Source organism: Malurus melanocephalus, unplaced genomic scaffold, assembly GCF_030028575.1.
Source record: "Malurus melanocephalus ecotype Western Australia unplaced genomic scaffold, MMel_1.1 scaffold_264, whole genome shotgun sequence".
Lineage (NCBI taxonomy): Eukaryota > Metazoa > Chordata > Aves > Passeriformes > Maluridae > Malurus > Malurus melanocephalus.
Window position 1 is genome coordinate 227,473 of NW_026623496.1, and position 20,342 is coordinate 247,814.

Consider the following 20,342-nt stretch of genomic DNA (forward strand, 5'->3'; position numbering starts at 1 on the left):
ATTCCTTCCACACAACTCCAAATAAAAAAGTGGTGAGGTTTTAATTTTGTAATTACCAGAAGACTAATAATTCTTTTGCCAAAGGCCATGGTGATCTTTAAAGTATGTAATGTAATTGCCTTATTCCTGTGCCATTAATTGTGCTCCAAATATGGTCATCTGTCTTACGAGCAAATGTTACTCTGTTACCTCAAAGAAAACGTGCCATGAATGGTGAAAGGATGCAACCTAAAATTCACAGTTCTTTTGTTTGAATTTTTCTAGTTAATGTTGTAACAGAAGGAGGTTACTGGGGGGGTATTGTGTATATTTGGTTAGTGTATTCAGCTATGCCTTGCAGTTCATGTCAGRGCCCAACACTAAAGTCTACGAGTTATGGGTCTTTACAGGAGTACAGGACACAGAAATCAAGAGAGAGAGGGACTGTAAAACCCAGCAGGCTTAGCAGAGGGAGTCAGAGAAACATGTAGCCYATGAAGCCACATTTAGCTCACTTAATTTCTACTAGAATGAATTGTTTGTGACTTATAAGACATCTTCTGGTTTTTAATCTCTAGTTATAAATCTAAATAATGAGCTCATTACTAGAGAGCTGCAAGAAAATGTCAAATTTTACATTGGAAATAKCAGAATATGGTTTGACAAGGTGGCTAGGGAAGAATTAAGTTTCCCACTGCTGAAATGTATCTTCCTTCCCTTGCTTCTGCTGCTTGTTTGAACATGTTCAGATACTTGTCTGGTCTTACTTTAACTAATTCAAATATAGGCCAGTGGAAAAACTTACCTTTTTTTTTTCCTCTCTGTTTTTGTATGGGTTTTTTTGGCAAATTCCAACAGTTTACCTTCCAAATAAATGAATGCCAAAAAAAATCTGAGCAGCAGGCACAGAGCAGGAGAGAAAGGTAGAAGACTTAAGAATAAAGAGGAATTACCTTTTCAGTGAGGGAGGGTGCTCATTTGGTTCAGCCACAGTGTAAAGCCATGCCCTAAATTGGTGGTTTGGAGGCAGGAATCACTGCAGTAGCACTTCTGTACATTTTCAGGATGGGAAGGCAAGCAGAGCTGTGGAAATGTGCAGAGCATGCTTTCTGTCACACAGTGCTACCCCTGTCAGCTCCTGGAGCTTTCAGTTTGATTCCCTCCCTGAATTTAAAATCCAACATCTGTAGCATACATATATAAAYGGGCCTTTAACACCCACAAAGAGGAATCCTATCCTTAATTGTCAGAGGATTGAGATTTAAGGGTTTTCTTCACTTGGCTTGTAGTGAATAAATGAACTTTTCTGCAATTCTTTATGGTCAGTAGTCTGGGAATAATTGTACAAGTCATTGTGCCTATTCTTTTGTTCAAAGTATGGGATGCTCTTGGAAAGTTAACAGCAATTGATGTTAAAAGTGAGTAACTGTGAGAGGTTATGAGGTAACCTTTGGTTTCTCATTTAAAGCTRCTCTGCATTTCAACGGCAAAATCACTTTCTTATGGAAATATAAATGTTTCTGAGCAAAAGATTGAAATAGCTTGTTATGGASTCCCAAGGGTATCAGCACTTAATTTAAGTGTATTCCTGGGAGCCAAGCTTCCTGTGCAGCCCTTGCTGCCAGCAGGCAGTGACTTTTAGCTGAGGCTCAGCCAAAGGAGATAATGAATCTCCTTGGAAGGAAGGCAGAATGAATTGCCACATCTGCTGGTTCAGTCAAAAGCATGGATTGGTGGCCAACCCTCAGAAACCTCCAGTGCCCAGACCTCGGCAGGGCAAATACTGCCCTGGCATCTTTCTTTAGCAAAGGTGGAGAGTACACATTGCATCCAATCATCTTACAGTCTGTTTAAACTGAGAGGCAAATATTTTTCATATTACCTTTTCTTCTAGACCTCACAACAACATAAAATTTTGACAACCAGTGCAAAGTATTTTCTTCATGGCATGGAAAATATTCAGGCTTAACATGTTCATGTGTAGTTTTCTGCTGGACTTTGTGTTCAGCAGGGCTATCAGTGARTTCCTGTGTTCCATGACATCTGAGAATGCGTGGAAAGAAAAATGAACAGGAAAACTCCCTCTGTTTGGGGGGAACTCTCTGTTACATTCCAAAATCAGTCATAATAATGGGAGTTCTCATCAAAAAATTGCTAGAATGGACAAACATCTGGCTTATTCATCCCTAGCTATGCTAACAAAAATATGATATCCTGTTAGAGAAATCAGGGATCATCCTGGTTTATTTTGGCGATTGCACACCTTGGTATTTTTCACTTGAAAAAGAACATATCAGTACTTTGTAGCTASCATATCTCCAGTTCCAGGTTCACAGTTTATGTGCTTCTGTGACTTTGAACTCTTCCTTTCCTGAGTTTACCAGCAGACAGCTGCACCAGAACAGATATGTTTACATGTGGGGACTAAATGGCAACTTGCAGCTCAGAGTTTCCATTTCCTTTTACATTGTTCAGGAATCCAGGCACACAATTCGTCCTCAAGCTTCTCCTCATGTGTGTGCATTTGACTTGGCCCTTTATAGAACAAATACTTTATTTTGACATTGATTTGTTCCTRCAAAGGTCTGACAAGGGAAAAGCTACTTTCACTAGGTATTACCCTCAGTATAAATGAAGTTTGATTGTGGGTGAAATAGCTTTTTAAAAATATTCTAAACATCACTTTCTGTAAGGCTTTTAAGCACTATGTCACTGTAAGGCTAACATGGAACCACTTTATGCAGCTTTACCAAGATAGATGTATTTTTAAATTGAGAAAAATTACATTTTGTATTAAGAGTGATGGTGAAATCTTATTAGCTGCTTAACACACAACACTGTCTATTTAAGCTGTTGTCACGTGTAGGTGATTCCCAGATGTCCTTGGTAAGGYAGTAATGACATGAAGGAGGTTATGATAATTATAAACAAGAAACAAACCCATCAGAGTGATTTGTTCGTTTGCCTGAACCTTGAAGCAGAATTACAGACTCCAGTGCACAGTGTGTTCTGACTTTACACCACCCAACAGACTTCTTGCCTAATTTCACCTCTGTGGGTTTCCCCTTCCTCTTTGTACCTAATTTTGATATTTTGGGTTCTTGCTCTGAGAGAAAACCGTGGTGTGTTGAATATTTTGGTAGCAGGAGTGGGTGAAGTAGATGTTACATAAATGATCTTTAGAAAGGCCTATAGTAATTATGTGCTGTGTTTTGCCTACTGGCTTTTTGAACAGAGATCCCACAGTTGCCCTAAGGTGTTAGAATGAGCTGCTTCTGGTCAGGCTCGCATGGATATTTTATGAGAACAATTTATTTGACCTTATTTAAACATTTTGATGCAGTTTACTTTGCATAAACATGTGTAAATTAATTGCTAGATTTAACCGATTGCCATTCGTGAAAGTAATGTAATGGTAGTGCACTGCTGACACATGAAATCTTAACWTTTAATCCTCATTCCACTGTTCTTTATGATGCGTGGGCTCTAAAATTGAAGCATAAAATCAAAAAACAGAGTATTTTTAGAATTAGGTTTTGCACTTTATGTGACCACACSGTGAGAGTCCAGAGAGCTGTACTAACTTAAAATTGCACCCACAAGTTAATCTTTTAGCACTTGTCCAGCTCATYGATGAGTCTTGTCAGTGCAAGAAGKGGRTGCAGAATGCAAAACAAGGCCTGGGACTGTAATGACACTGATCTAGGTCAGCATGTGTTTGCCATGGGGTTGTGTTCTCAGCCTGGAAGTGGAAMTACCTGTGTGTTTTCGCTGAAGGCAAATCATTTACCTCCTTAGTTTCATTAAAACTGCATWAGAACTCTGTTTGTGGCCTGGAAATCAAAGCAAGCAGTTAACACCGTGCTGATACCTATTGCAAACCCCCTGCCTGCTTTCAGGGCAGCAGCCCAGGTAGCTGTGATCCAGGGAGCTGGGAAATGGTCGCTTGGCAGGGCACAGGATGAACAGGCATTCAGGGAGGGGAGCTGAAGCTGGGCAAAAATGTATGGGCAGGTTGTGGTGCTTGTGTCACCAACTGTTCTTCAGTTCAAGTACAGCAGACCACAACTACTTAAGTAAATGTTTGCTGCCCCAAACCTATGTGAGTTCACCTGTAATCTGTAATTCTCAACTGTTGACAAATTATGCATGAGGACTTACTATCAAAATTAATGGACTCACGTATTACTTTAATTTTCTTTTTTTACATATAAAGTGATTAGCTCACCATGTACTATTTTCAATTTCTGTTGTTACGTTTAACGTGATTAGCTGGTTTATCTCAAGATCACTAAATGCAGCGTGGTTTGAAACTTCCCATTCATAGTCTGTGTTTTTCATTGATGCTTTCATTTGAAAGCAGGAAACAATCTGAAAGTAATTGTATTAAGTGTTTCAGCACAAAGATTTTAAAATATAATAGCTTGGCATGTTATTCTATCTTCTTACTATTCCTTGGAGGAAATAAAATGGAGTTGCAACTTTCATCCAGGCAGCTTTTCTACTACATCCTGTTTCCTTCCGCACGCTGGAGAAAGCACTGACGWTCATCTCCCTTTCCTCCACTTCCAGGGACAAAATGCCGTTCTCCATGTTTAGTGCTCACTCCGGTGAACTCTGATACAGTGTTTGGGTTGTTTAGGCAAATGTGAATTTTGCCCTCGATATCAAAGGAAAGCATTACAAAAAACAGGAACATGCAGAGCCCCCGCTGCCTGGACTGCCCGAAGGGTGGCTGCCTGTGCGAGCAGCTGCTGTAGAAGGCTGACATCTCTGCTTTTCTCCCACTGAAAGGCAGCCTTGCAAGCCCTCCTTTCTCAAAGGGAAACTGACCCTTGAAAAGGCTTGGCATGAAATGGATTAACTCCCTGGAAACTTTGTTTGGAAATGTTAGGAGACTGCTATGTATATGTGCTGGCAATCTCTGTAAGAGACAAATTATTTTCCCACCCTCTCAAGCACTTGGTAGTTTATCTGTTGTTTATATTAATGATTGATCGTGGTTATATATTCCTAATTCAGAGTTCTCATTAATCATCCTGTGCCACATAAGAGACTGGAGAAGACGAATGAGGGTTACTGGAAAGCAGAAATGTGATCCCTGGCTCTGCTTTTAATATGACTTACCCTGACATTAGCTTTGCTCCTATGAATTACTGCATTTGTGTAAACATATTTTCTTCTTGCCCCCACCCCCCATGTTTAGTGTGTCTGTTTTTCTCAGGGCTATTTAGAAAAAGTTGAAGTCCTTATTACAATGATTGAGGAGAATGTTAATCATGACACTTGCCATGTTACTATTTCAAGTGGTCCCTGCTCCCCCCAGCAGACCCACCCCTTGTTTGCTACTATTTGCTTCCTCTTCCAGCCCCAGCAGCCATTTCCTCCCTCAGAGCAGATCCAGGCAATTGTTTCAGCCTGGACAAAAACGAAGAAGAGGTGAAAAAGGACCAGTGGGGTTAGGACAAATGCACAAAGGCTGGGACTTCCTAAAGCACATAGGTTGCCAAGAGTGAGATACTTTCTGCCACTGCAACAGAGCAGATCTGTACCTCCTCCTCCTTGACCCTGCTGAAGRTTGCCAGCCCTGAAATGTTCAAACAGCTGTTTGTGGTCCCTTCCCCTCCTAAGTGAGAGATAAAACTGCTGGCAAGAGGGAATGAGAAGGGAATTTATGAGTTTTTACAAGTTGCTTTGGGTTGTGAGAACACATTCCTGCATGGAGTCAGGTCCAGAAGCCTCTGGAGCAAGTTACTCTCCCGCCCTGACTTGTCTCCCTGAAAGTCCTTCAGATCTCTCAGAGGCGTGCATTGAGCCCAGCTCCTTAATGTGTTCTGGTGGGAAATCGTTGCATCACCAAATTTTCAATTAGCAGGAGATTTAATCCATTGAATTTTTTTTATTTGCTGTGTGCTTCTGTTTGTCTAATGTAAGGGAATTACTTGGATTTTAAAAGAAGCAGTCAAAAAATTGCCATTTGACAAATCAGAACAAATTCTTACTGAAGAGACTTGTGTTGTTTGATACAGATTATCTTCTCTTTATTTGTAGCTCCACTAAGCACACTTTGCTGTGTGTATCCTAATTCTGCACAGATTTTTCTCTCGAGTCATGTTACATTTATGTCTGACTTCTTTGGTGCAAAATCCCATTATGAAATTCGCTATTCAACACTGAGATGTGATTGTAACTGCTGGTTTGTGTTTATATAACTATACATTCTGTCCACAAAAGAAATCAGCAGAAGTTCTGCAAACCTAGGAGAATTTAGATCCATTAGTTGTGATGGAAGCTCATCTTTAGTAAAATCAAAGGAGGAGGAATAATATAGGAAAGGCTTACATCTGTGAGAATTTGAAGTAATTTTACATATAAYTGCACAGAAACACTGATTTTAGAGGGCTAGAGATTTTTTAAATACTTTGGTTCAAACTAGTTTAGATTGCTTGGGGTTTTTCCCCCCATGTAACTACCTTTGATGGCATATTGTACATATCAAGAATAAGATAATTTATTTCTGGGTTGGGAATAGGTTTTTAATCAGACTCAGTAATGTAAATAGACCTCTATTTGAAAGTTCATTCAAAACTGAGTACTGGTGTGTRTTTAAGTGCACTGTATGCTAAAGTAGAAATATCCCCCAGTGTTTAACCAAAAGCATGTTTAATGTGTGGTTTTGTTTTGTTTTTTTAATGTTTAACAGTAACTGAAGCTGGCTTTGGTGCTGACATTGGGATGGAGAAATTCTTCAACATCAAATGCAGAGCATCTGGCTTGGTTCCCAGTGTGGTTGTACTTGTTGCTACAGTGAGGGCTTTGAAGATGCATGGAGGTGGGCCAAATGTAAGTTTTTGCACCTAAAAATGAAATAGTTGCTAATATTTGAAATAAGTAAGATACCTTGATTAAAGCAATATTTGGGGTAGTCTATAGGGCAGTATTTAGATAACCCTTCTGAGATACCTCATTATATGCCTGTTATCTCTAAAGTTAATGCTGTCTCTAAAGTTAAGGYACAAGTGAAAGAAGAGGGATGAAAGAGATTTGAAGAAGTACTATATTGTGCAGAGCAAGGAAGGTCAGTTGCATTAAAAAAAAAAAAAAAGCTGTAAGAGACAGATACATATATTCTTTTTCATGCTTTTTGAAATAGCATTTGTAAGCACACTGAAGTAGTCACAGGCTGGGAAATTTTACAGCCGAGGAGGAATGAGACAAGCTCAAGTTGCAGCATGTGAGTGGAAATAGAGAACATTGTTTGTGAAGGTTTTGAGATTTCTTTCACTCCAGTAATGGTACCCCTTATGTCCTTTTAKTTTGCTCAGATTGTCTCAGGGATACTAAAGTAACTGATGAAATTTTGCAAGATTTTTCCTGGTGTACCAAGAGTCACTGGTGTATAATTTTTTGCTGTCTAAGCCACAAAGAGACTTTASAGATTACTGATAGTAGAAATGCTCCTCAGACGTGCAGTCAGATCAGAGTCTGCTAGCCAAAGTGACAGACACTTAACTCGCAGGAACACTTTCATCTGCCCGGCAGCATGCTCGARAGTGATGCTGCCAGGGAAACAGTCTCACTGGGTGAAAATACCAGAGCTGTTTCCACAGCCACAAAATTTTAGAATGCATGGTTTCCCTTACAGCTAATCATCTCTATGCGTTAAGCTGAGCTGCCCTTTTTCTGTCTTTCAGGTTGATATAATGACTTAACTTTCTATCATTTTAGTCCACTTCTATGCATGTTTTCTTTATTTTGAATTATATTTCTCCATGCCCATCAAGGCAGGTATATTTTCACATGTGTTATCATTCAATCTAGAAAAAATAGGACTTAAATATATTTTAATAACTTTYTCTATTTCTGTCTGACTTGTGTCCTTAGAAGTTTAAAGCTTTCATTTGTTTATAAATGTGATGCATTCATCACTGAGGCATGTAGAGTACCAGATACTTTTACTGGGAGATTAACTATAGAATGGACTAATGCTAGAGACAAAAGTGAGTAAATCCAGTGCCTGGGATTGATGTATGTAGTCCTTGGAGATTCCATATAGTACCCTAGTACCCTGGTGATGCTCTTTGCATGTAAATCTTTGTGCTTTCCAATAAGTTACTTGCATGCAGTTCCTTGGCACAGGCAGCAATTACAGGGCACTCAAAGATGATGTTCTTCTGCATTGTTATTATTTCTTCAGCTGCTGGAGGTTGCTGCCCATTGTCTTTGCACTGCTGGTGTGTTGTAACAATATGTTGTGGAATGAGATCCAATTACCTCCCCTAGGTAGTCTTTGCAAGGCATGGCTGAGGCACTGCCCCTATCTTGCTACCCAGATACAATAGGAAGTCTTGYTACTCTTTGTGTGCTGGTGCAACTTGAAATAAAACTCAAGCTGCAGTCAGGCTGTGATGCTGTGTCCCCTGGTATGTGTTAGCTGGCAGTATAAAAGCGGGCAAAATTGCACTTCAGACCCTGTAAATATCAATACCGGTGATGAATCTGATTGTTTATTATTACCTGATCCCAGGTAACTGCTGGTGCCCCCTTGAAGAAAGAATACACAGAAGAGGTAAGAGGAACTGTTAAAAAACTTAAGAGAGGTTTTTGTTTAAAGGAAAAAAATAATGTGGTGTACAGAGAATCAGAACTTCTTGCTCTGGCTGGAGAGTGTGCAGCCTCAGGTTTGACTGCTCTAATGCTGCCATTCGGTGAACATCTCTAACAGGCATTGCCAACAAGYAAAACCACCTCATCTTCCCTCAGCCCCTCTGTGCTATCCCTCTTGTGTGTATCATGTGTGTGACTGCACGATGGGTTGTAAGGAGGAACTGAAATAGCTGAAAAATAACCTTTTTTCAGTAATTTTTCCAGGAGCACTAGGTTTCMGACTGATCAACATACAGGCATTTATGGAAGCACAAGAGCAGAGTGTTGTAGGGGTTAAAGACACTCTCTGAAATTAATGGTATCATAACCTGTTCATTAAACAACAAGTTTAATATCTTTRTGTTGCACATTTGAAGTTGGATGTCGCTCTTCAAAGAGTGAATTCTGATGGTTTGTTTTCTTTGTCACTTCACTGTAGACAAAAATTCTGGTCTTCTGCTTGTGTAAGGATAAGGATAAAGATATGTTTTGTTACATTTAAGGCCTACAAAGTGTGAGGTAACAGAGTAAATAAGGAAATCCAGTGCTGTGCTTTTATCTGGGTTATGTATGTGCACAYATAAACTATGCATCTAACACATCTGTATGTCAAACCCCACCCCACCACCGCAGTCTGTTTATAAACTCTGCAAACAGCAGACTAACATCCCTTTCACAACCATGGCAACAAGCAGCCAGTCACCAACTGCACCATTTTCCTGTGTCCCAGGAGAGAGCAATGGTTTCATGTACAAATTTTGGACACTGGTTAGTTACTTAAAAATGTTTGATGCTTATTAATTGGAATGAGAATTAATAAGCCAGAATACTATTGTCTGGAAGCATTTCACTTGCCTGCAACTATCATGATCAGCACTGTTTATGTTCACTTAAATTTATGGAAAATTCTTTGGCTGGAGAAGACTTTATGTATCTTACAATTGCCATTAATTTTTATTTAATTGCACAGAACCTCCAGCTGGTAGCTGATGGCTGCTGTAATCTACAGAAACAGATCCAAATTACTCAGCTCTTTGGAGTTCCTGTTGTGGTTGCTCTAAATGTCTTCAAGTAAGTCTGTTCTTTCATTACTCTTGTGAGTGAATACGCAGTTCAAATTTCTCACTTGGCTTTTAAATTATTCAATTTGGCAAGTACAAAGAAGCTGTTAAAGAATTTCCTTATTTCATCATGAATACAAAGATATTAAAGTCCTTAGCTTGTTCTTAAGGTTTTAAAACTAGCAAAAAAAAAGTTTATACTATTATGGAACTTATAATCTTCCATGTTAATTAACTATTAAAGTTACAAAGTTTTCTTGAAACATGTAAATACATATGCTATATATAAATGCATTATGTATATGGCACAATTTCTGTATATACGTGCTTTACCAGGGCTGATGGTAAATGAGGCTAAGATTATAAAGAAAACTTATAAAAGAGAAAATAATGAGATGGCACTGTTTGGTTGGCAGAACTGACTCTCCAGCTGAGGTTGATCTGGTGTGTAAGATTGCAAAGGAGTCTGGAGCATTTGATGCTGTACCCTGCAATCACTGGTCGGCTGGTGGTAGAGGAGCAGTAAAATTAGCTCAAGCTGTGGAAAAGGCAGCCAATCAGAAAAACAGTTTCAAATATCTCTACGGCTTGGAGGTAAGGTTTCTTTTCTTCTTTTTTTTTTTCTTTTTTTAATGAATGCATTCTGCATCAGAGTTGGATTTAAAACAAGAAGGATGTTGAGAACCTTGAAACAAAGATATCTAAAATACTTGGAAGTGAACTTGCCTTGGTTTAAAGTCACAAAAGCTGGAGAGARCAAGCAATCTGTGACTTGTCTAATCAGAGAGCAGGATACTTGCTGGTAATGATCTTTACTTAGTGTGTTGAATGATATTTGTGATACTTTCATGTTTAACATAAAAGTGGGTATGCAGATGGAACACTCACTGATTATTTTGGGAGACTTCTCSAAAGACCTCAAAGTCAGGGTATTTGTCCTGTCAGTTGGATAAAATGAGATAAAATGTGGTTGCTGTAGCTGCTGTCTCACAGTCACAGGTATTGCACCAGGGGGTGGCTCCCTGAAGCGTTCCCTGTCGCATGAGAAGGATGTGACAGAGAGCACATCTGTGCTGATCCCACACATCTGCCCAGCCCAGCCAGCTGAACATGGAGGGGAAGCTCTGCCTTTACCTRCACCCACCTAGACAGGGCAGCTCTYGGRTGARCACAAAGCWCAGGTGACCCAGCCCTGTTCCTTCTCTCCTGGTGATCACATCAGAGCCTGCTGGTACAATATGGCACACACAAYAGATGGGTCACTGCTGCAGCTGCTGGCCTCAATTCCTCACTCYGTTCAGGAGCAGCCCCCGGTGCCCCTGTCCTGCTCCAGCTGATGGCACCAGAGTCCACAAGCCCCTGAGGTTTGCAGCTCATTGCAGCTGCTGAGCACAGCCCTTTCCTGGTGCTCTCCAGTCCTCGTGCATACACCTTTGGAGCAGAGAGCACACCCAGACAAAAGGCAGTCAGAAATCAGATTTAATAGGAATAGAGAATGGACTCTGGTCTGTGATCTTCAAGCACAGAGCTCAGTTAGTCAGACTACTGGCCAGACTCCATTACAGACAACTGACTCCTTTTTCCTCTATTCTCTTATTTTCTTCCCACATTTGTTTCTTTGCAATCCGCCTTGATTACTCTCTTTCCCCATCTTTTCTCCTTCCACTGAATAATCTTTACACATTCCCACAATCCTCTTCAAAAGTCCCATCATAAGGTTTACATGGTCCCAAAATCTGCTGCTTCATACATCCTATGGAGTCCTTGCTGGTGTAGGCAATCACTTCCTTTCATTTGCCAAGTTTTCTGATCAAAAAGTCCCCACAGACCCACCTCTGTGCATTTCACACCAAGGACAATGGTGTCATCTTTCCCTTGGATTGTCATAGGAAACAGACAATTCAATRTGCTCTAATTTTCACTGATTAGGTTTTTCCACTGATTGCATTACTGGGGTTCCTCCACCTATCATTGTTGCTCTGATCCTTGCCGGGGCTTTGTGGCTGATTTGCTTAGCTCTCAGATAACCTAACAAAGAATMGTGTGGTCCAAGTTTCAGTCCTCTGTCTGCCAGAGTTAGTGACTCTCTTTCCAAATCTTGGAGGCTGTTGTTGCAGCTGTCTGCAAGGTAACATTGTGAGCTGTCAAGAAGAGCTTGGACCCCTGGAAGTACTGGAATTGCTGGGGTACCACTGTGCTGACAGAACCTTTGGAGACATGTATTGCCAAGAAGTTTATACCAATGATTTCTCAGGACCTTCCTGGCTATCCAAATGTGGGTGGTTCAAATCTGGAAAGCCAAACAGACTTCTCTGGCTCCAAGGAAGCCCTTGTGAAATTTCAGATCCTGTGCCCCAGTTGACCATGCTACTTAAGTTTCTTTAGAAAATGTTAAATGGTGTTTTTTTACAACAGAACCTCACCTTCATTCTTTTAAATGGCTGGAAGTTCCTGTTTTGATTCTTCTCTCCAGAAAAAAGTTCAGCCTGAGGTAGATATTCCCTACTGTCATCTTTCATTCTCTCTTCGCCTTTATATGCACCCGGGTATCTGTTGCACCCACTTTATTTTTTCTTTCCACCTCCCCGGCTGTTTTACAAAATGTCAGTAATCCAGCCAAGCCCTGTCAGTATTAACCACTGCCCTAACAGAATAGATGGAAATATGTTGGGAATATTAGTGCTGTGGCATCTATTCAAGGCATTTTGCTCATGCAACGGCTTTACAGCTGAAAAATGGACCATGTATATGCCTTTCCAAGTTTGTCTCTACTGAGATTCTCTGAAAAGTAAGGCTATCATCTTGATGGGGCTTGCAAATTAAATGGGGAAAAAAATCTTTAAGAAATATGTGTGATAGTTTTCCCCATTGGACACTTGTGTTACCAAGACAGCACACTGACGTTTGACAAGGCCCATATTTAAGGTCTGATGTTACTCTACATTATGTAGCTTACAATCCTGTGGTACCAGTGAGTAAAAAGGATTGGTAGGGRTGGACTCTGCCTCTGAAGAAAATCAGATTGATTTCTACTTTAATGTCTTTCCCAGACACATCGTTTCGTGCTGTGTTGCACAAGCAGCATGATCTGAAGCACAAAGGGAATCAATCACATCTTTACATCAACTTGATATCCCGTCATTTCACACAAGTATTATAAGCCTCAAAAATATGTTGAAGGTGTAAAAACATATAAAGTTTTTAAAATACTGTAAAAAAGTACATTCAGGCCAATAAAAACAGTAAAGTCCAGGCTTCTGTTTCATCCTTACTGTGCAAAGGATGGGGGCTAAAGCAGTTGGAAGTAGGAGAGTGAAACAGCAATGCTGTCACTTTTACAGTATGTAGGTCAACTGGTTACTAGGCTCCCAGAGAAGTGAAGGAAAACCACCTCTCCCAAATAAGCCTGCCCTGTTTTRTTTGGKKTTTTTTTGTAGTTGTAGCAGTTTTGAGGTGTGGTTTCTACTATTCAAAGGGGTAAAATTAAGAAATTTAGGGAAGATTGGAAGCAGTAATATTGGATTATTTCCTCCATCATCAATTTATTTCCCCTTTGGACATTGCTGACCAGCCAGATATGGTGATCCTGCCCCACGCCAAATGCCTGCCTTTCTCCTCTCTTCTGTCTCTTCCTCCCTAAAGGGGATGCAAGTGAAAGGACATAGTTCTGTCCCTCATCTGATTGTCTTATTTGTCCAGTTATCTGAATATCATTAAGTCCTGGTTGCCTCAAGTTTCACAGGATTTGCTGTGGTTGGGTTTTTTTTCTTTTTTTCTAATTTCTTTCCCTTTTGGAAGGTGAAAGAGGGGAAATAACTCTGCTTAAAACCACTGCCACTTCTTTCGTACATCTGTCTGTCTAAATGAGATTGCTCTACTCTTCCCTTTACTCCATGTCTCCATTTAATCCTTTGATGTCTATGCACCTTGTTTGCCTGTCTAGAAATCTTAGTCAGAATTTGCTTCCCAAAATGGCTATAATTAGAAAAATTTCCAACAGCACAGGATACTGTAGCTGAAAGAGGTTCATTTGATATTTTGGTCTTTTGTTCGAAAGCATTACCCAAGGTATTTAAAAAAAAAAAAACCAAAAAAAAACTTCAAACCCTTATATGTAAAACTGGTTTCCATCCTTTTTTCTAGTCAGAACAAACTTTGCAGTAAACTGTATTATTAGTGTGCAGTCAGACATCTAATTAGAGGATAGTACAGGTCAAGTGAGCTCTTCATAATTTCTTTTTTTTTTTTTCCAAATGCATTCATCTCTGCAGTTCTTTATGTAATTTCCAAATATATCTTTGAAAACAAAAGCTTCCCTTTTTTTTAATCCTAGTAGCTGATGTTTGTAGTCTTTTATTTTAMTCTTGATTATAGCATGGGTTTATTTGGCATTTGGTATAAGATGAAAATGTTTTTGGGGAGTTGGAGTGAGAACAGAATAGCTTGTATATGTTTTGGGGGTGCATATATGTGGCAGTCATTTCATGGATCAAATACAAGACGTGACCTTTGACAAGCAAATATTGCACCATTGCCACTGCAAAAGTGTAAGGAAAGGACATAAACAGAGTGTACCATGAAATGCTTATGGATTAGGGATTGCACAGGGCAGGGGGATCCTACATCCTTCAGGAGTAAGGATGAGTTTTCATATCATAAACTTCAGCATTTATAATGTAGCTTAAAATATTATCGGCAATAATTGAAGTAAATACTACAGTACTGTGTGGTTTCAGTATGGATTTTGGCCCCCTCTGCATAATAATGTCTCTTAAGTTACTGTTGAGTTGGTTTCTTGCAGASTGTTTCTCTTCAGTGTTTGAAGGATGGGTTTGTTTAAAAGGCCTCCTGAACTCTTTGTGAAATCATCTGTGGTGGTTTATTTTAATATATATTCTTGCTACATATGGAAAATATCAAAATATCAATCCTCTTATCACTGTTGACTTCCCTTCTGGGTTCAGTTTTCTTGAAGTATGGGTCTTTAAGTTGCAGCAGAAAGCTATTACTCAAAATAAAGTTGACTGAACCATTAAAAGTAAGTTTAGATAAGTAGGGGGAGGAGAGGATGGAAATGTATGTGTCCCATTCCCAAATTTTTCTAGCTTGAGTGCCTGTTCTTGATCAGGAGAATGGGGAAAGCTGTGTTCCTCACTAATGCATGCCTGTTGAGTAACTTGCCTTCACTATCCTGGTCTCCATTTTTCTGCTGTGGTCAGCTCTCCCTTGGCTTAGAGCAGCCCTCCTCAGCCTGGGGCAGGAAGCCTGAAATCAACCTCATAGGTCTGAAACAAGACAGGCATTAGGGTTTTAAGAGATKTTTTTTTTTCTTTTTGCCCCTTCCTGCAAGTAGCTGGAGTGGAGTGGGCACTCAGGAGACAGAGGAGACGGGCAGGCATTTGGCATGGAGCAGATTCAGCGTACCTGGCTGGCCATCCCCTTAAACAAATGACATGGCAACCTGACAAATATTATTGAAGAGCCTCAGATCACCTGATTTATGCTGCACTGGAATACTAAATTTAAGACTGTAAAGGTACAAATGAGAGGGAAGAGAAGGGGTTGTTCCAGTCTTCCAAATTTGTCAGATGACACCTTTTTTTGACAGTGCTATGCCTTCAATATAATGACAAATGAAAGCAGTTCCAGGTTATACAGTGYAAGTTGATTGCACAAATATTTTGGCAGAGTGCAGTGTGTTGCCTGGCCAGCCTGCAGAACAAAGGAGAGCTTTCTCAGCTTGGGACCCTCCGCTGGGAGTGARGCTGAGTAGCAGCGCTTCTCAGGGAGGTATTCAAGCAGTTAGCAGCTTCAGCACTGGTGTTTTTCTTCCCCTGCTGGGAGCATAATAATAATTTGGGCAAATCTGGAGCATCTGTGTCCAGAGTTTTGTCTGCCCCTGGCTCTGTTGTGCTGTGGCCGTGTGGTGTGGGCTGTCACTTATCTCATTTTTTCCAGTCCTCGCTTCAGCTGTCACGGACAATGGGTCACTCAGAGGGGTCTAAGGGGAGCATCGAAACAGAGAAAACTCTGCCAGCGGCGGTTCTCTGTGCGTTATTTTCCCTTCCATCCTCTGGCCATGGTCTCGAAAAGCAGGAGTGAGCTGTGAGTAATGAAGGAGGAAGAGCCCCATCAGTGGAGAAGACTCCTTGGTGCATGTGCTGGGAGAGGAGGAGCAGCTCGAAGAGGAAGGCACAGTCAAKAAGGGGCCTGGGTTTGAGGAATGACCCAAGGCAGAGTGTTTCTCCTCATCTGTAAACTTCTCATCTTTTCAATCCCAGTGATTGAATGGGAGGTGTGTGGGGGGTGCTGGGGTATTTTCTGTTTCCTCCCCTAATGCCACAGAGTTGCAAAGCCATGAAAGCCATCCATCTGTGTCTGGTGTCACACCAACCCAGCACACCTCTGCTCATTTGCCTAGGAAACAAATAGCTTCCGTGGGGTGCTCTGTACAGCATGGAGTTCAGTCATGTGTGGACCCAGTGGAAAGTCCTTTAAGTACTGCTGGGGTGAGAATTAATGAAATCATGTATGCTCCTTATTGAAAATTTTCCTAGTGGTTGATGGTGATCATTTCTCATCTTGAAATGCAGACTGTGCTGCCCTTCAGTTTTCTCCTCTTTAAACTATTTCCCCCCTCCCCTCTTCTGCTAGTAAGACATCTAGCAGTGAAGCCACATTAAAGGGGAATTCCATGGGTCTGTACCACCACTCCTCCCACTCCCATCAAAGAGATTTCTGTGGAGTCTGGACACTTCTTTCACTGAATTGGGTGTTCTAGGGTTGGAAGCTATCTTTGTGCCACTCCATCTCTTTATTTGTGGATGTAGGCTCTTGACGGCACTGTTCTTTTATGTTTGTTTTCATTATTTCCCTATTCTTYGCATGAAGTAATTTTCTTAGGCACAGCTGGGGTTTCAAAGTTGGGGAAATGGAAAATAAATCTCTAAGGCCACAGGCTTAGGTGTTGATTCATAAAGTGTTTAACTTGACTGAAAACACTTTTCCACAAATTAAAAAACAAACTCTTGCCTTTGCCAGCAAAGGAAGAGGAGTGCTAAAGACTTGAAAATCCTTTTGTCAGCCACAGATCTTCTGGAACCAGAATATACAGATAGTTTAATAAATGTGTTTTTATTTTATCCAAGGGAAAAGCTAGGAGTTCGAATGTGCAGAGTCAGCTGTTGTTTTAGCACTGCACTCTGTCACCCCACACAGCACCTTCAGCCATACTCCCATCATGTTTTCATTTGGCAGCGCTCCCAAGAAGAGAAATGAGTGATGTCTGCATACTGTTTCACTTAGCCAACCAGTGATTCTTCTTTATTGCTTTCAGTGAATGTGTAACTTTCAAAAAAAAAAAGTGCCACTGCCTTGAATTTTGAATTATATCATGAAGTTCTGCTAAAACACAAACAGCTTAGCAACAGTAAGCCCAGAGGTTGTCACCTTACAATTAAACTGGTGGTGTTATAATCAAAAATAAGCATTGAGACTAAGGTGAATGTTTAAAATACTTGAAGTAATGTGTAAGTTACAAGTGGATAGTGTGTTAGTATATTCTCTGGTTAAGTTCTGTTTTTTCAGCAGAATCTTAGTTTTGTTGGAGAATAAAGTAGTTTTAAGTATTTATGTTGCATAACTGTGAAGAGATCCTTTCAGGCAGTGCTGAAGGATGGACATTCACTTATGGAACTCTATTTAAACTAGATAACACTGGTGCTTCTCTTGATTGTGTGGCTTAGCTACAGCCTAGTGGAACCTAGTATGACTAGGACTTGCTATTGTGTCTAGCTTTGCAGAGATGTTTTCTGTTGGATTGTTGGTGAGGAGGCAGGGAGGATGTTTAAAAGTAGAACAAATAAAGGAGGAAGGGARCAGGGGCTGTTTTCAGCAGTCTCAGGGACTGGTTGTGGGACGTTAAAAACTCCTTTCTTCAGTGGCTAAAGAGCTTAAAAAGTCAGGTGTCCAAGTTGGGATGCAAAATATGGGAATCATGAACAGTCTCAAACCAGATACCTGGCAATTTGCATGCTTTGTTTCACTTAATACTGGCTTTTGGCAGCCAGACTGATTTCAGAAATCGTAGCCAAGGTGTGTGTCCCTGCCCTGACTCGCTTTTTCTGCTGCTGTATTTCAGTGCTCAGATTTGAGCAGTTTGAGCTATTTTTCCTGCTTTGCACTGGCTTTGCCTTTATGATAAGCTGGATGTGTGAACTGATATGGTTTGTAATAGGTTTTTTTTCCCCTGGGATATGTTTTAGCCTGGATCACTTTCTCTGGTATGTGCAGCTGCACAAACAGTGGTGCTGCCTCAGTTGCCCTGGCACAAGGGTGAGTGTGAGCAGCAGAGGAAATGRGGATGAAAGGAGGGTCTATTGTAGCTTGTCTGCTGTCCATGGAAATCCTTATCAAGGCCTACATGGAAAAATGGTAATTGTCAGCTGTTAGAAGTGAGGAAGAGATGAAGAGTGAAGGAAATGTGAGAAAAGGCTGGCAGAAATTAARCTCTATTAAATTACGTTTTGGTGAAAACCTTGCTGTTGACAGGAGGGAAGGAAGAAGATTTTGTAATAAATGGCACCACTTGGCACTAATATCMTGTCTTGCAAGTGAAATGGACTGGAAGTGGCAGCGTGGCTGGATGGTAACACTGATGATTTCATCTCAGATAACCAATACAGTCTTGGGAATGAGAGGCTCTCATCTTTATCAGTGCTGATTTCGTGGTTTAATCGTTCTCTGTCAAGTAATGAAATGTACAGCTGCACAGATACTGTTTTTGTGAAAGCAGTTTGTGCTTTAGCACTTGTTACGCTTTAGCCAAGGAGATAATCCTGYTTATGGTGGGGGTGCTTGGCAGCCTCAGCAAGCACAAGTGTTTGTGCTTGCCTCAGAAGCAGCATATGGCTTTGGTAGCTCTCAATGTGTGAGATTGCAGAAGTGCACATTCTCTCTGGCAGGACTGGCTAGATTGGTTGTTTCTGAGAGAAACCTACTGAWTTGTCAGCAGATATTCGTACTGTGTGGCCCTGTAGCACCTTCTCATATTCAATATAAGTTAAATTGAATATTTTATGTTACCATTTTCTCAGGAAGCTAACACTGGATTTGGAATGAATTCTCTGAAGCTGCCATAATTCCTTCAGCATAGTACTAATACGCAGTTGTATATCTGTAAAAGTCATTTTTATCTAAATCCATATTGTCTATTGTCCGTCACTTATTCTTCACCTAAATGTACTAAGTTGTGCTACAAGTCACAACTTTACATAAGGAAACTGAGAAGAGGAATAGCTTTTATTGTTGATCCTAAATCTTTCATGCTTTTGATACTCTGGGCRTTTTATAACTTTTTCTCACCCTGGCTGTCCAAGTGGCAGAGGTGCTGTGGAATCAAATTGCTGTTGAWAGGAGTGCATCCACACCATTCAGATGAGACTTTTCATCCTCCCTTCCTTAAGGCTGTTTTGCTGATGGCCTGCAAACAGTTGCATCAGTGCAGCTAAGGGTGCCCCACTGGAGTTCAAAAGTGGGAATGAACAACCGGTTCAGGAATTTCCGAGGCCACTGTAAAAAAATCTCAGACAAAAAAAAAAAAACAACCAGTGAAGGATATTGTCCTGCTTCTGGCCAGGACAGGGTTAATTTTTGTAGTAGCTGGAAGAGGGCATGGCCCAGASGTTATTCTATGCCATGTCACTGTCATTGCCCAGGGCAGGGGAAGAGGAGACTCCTGAGAGAAGGCATTCCTGGAGAGTCTTGGTGGGGACACTGAACTGGAAAGTGTCATTCCCAAACCACAACAGATGTGAAAACACTTTTTTTAAAGTATCTGAGATATGTGGTTTCTGCTGGCAGACATTTGACCAGAGTATATAAGGCACAAATAGGTAGTTCACATTATTTTTTTTCCTAGATAGGTCTAGTATCAGCTGGAGCAAAAATCCAGCTTAAAACCCCCTAATGATWTATTACTTGTGCAATAGGACTCCTATTTTTCAGCACATTTCTCCATGTGAATTAGCATTCTTGCTACTTACAGTCTTTGCCCATCAGCGAGAGTATTTTGATAATAAAGTGCTGAATAATCAAGTTTTGTTAAAAACCTAAAGCTAAACTTGCCATTAAAGATCACATAAGAAAAAGTAAAAATTACTCCTACAAGTATCTTGTAAACAACCAGGCTTCTGCTACGTAAAATGTCTCTTGAATTAGTAGAACTTTTTTTCTGTTAAATGTCATTATGACCCTTCCAAGTAAAATGAATTTTTATTTCTCATGCAAAGCACTAGGTGTTTTTAGTYTGGAAAGCATTTCTTTAAATCAAAGTCAAGTTTCCCAGTGTTACTACTTGATAACGGAAACACAGGAAACTTTTTTAGTTTGAAATGCCCTGTTACACTGGGATTCTAAATAGATAGTGCCTTAAAAATCCCACAAAATACAAGGAAACAGGTGGATCCTTAGCATGGTGTAGTGTGCTCCTTTCCCTACTCCTGAAACTTCAGGAAGGAAGCATATCTGAGAGTGTGCATGTGCATGGGCTGTGTTAATGTTGTAGCTCATCTGTGCCTTYCTGCTGGTTTCTGTCTGAATTTGGCTCAGCCAGGACTCCTCTTGCCAGTGTTGAGATTGAAGAGGTTCAAACTCTCC

The 20,342-nt window shown here is 40.5% G+C and overlaps 1 protein-coding gene across 1 annotated transcript in view; it reads left to right on the forward strand.

The window, feature by feature from the left end:
• Positions 1-20,342, forward strand: part of MTHFD1L (methylenetetrahydrofolate dehydrogenase (NADP+ dependent) 1 like) — a 137,423-nt gene that overhangs the window by 71,227 nt on the left and 45,854 nt on the right. The window contains exons 21-24 of the mRNA XM_057375921.1: positions 6,683-6,822; positions 8,507-8,548; positions 9,596-9,696; positions 10,103-10,280. Of these exons, the coding sequence (XP_057231904.1) occupies positions 6,683-6,822; positions 8,507-8,548; positions 9,596-9,696; positions 10,103-10,280 (461 nt within the window). The remainder of the gene's footprint in view (positions 1-6,682; positions 6,823-8,506; positions 8,549-9,595; positions 9,697-10,102; positions 10,281-20,342) is intronic.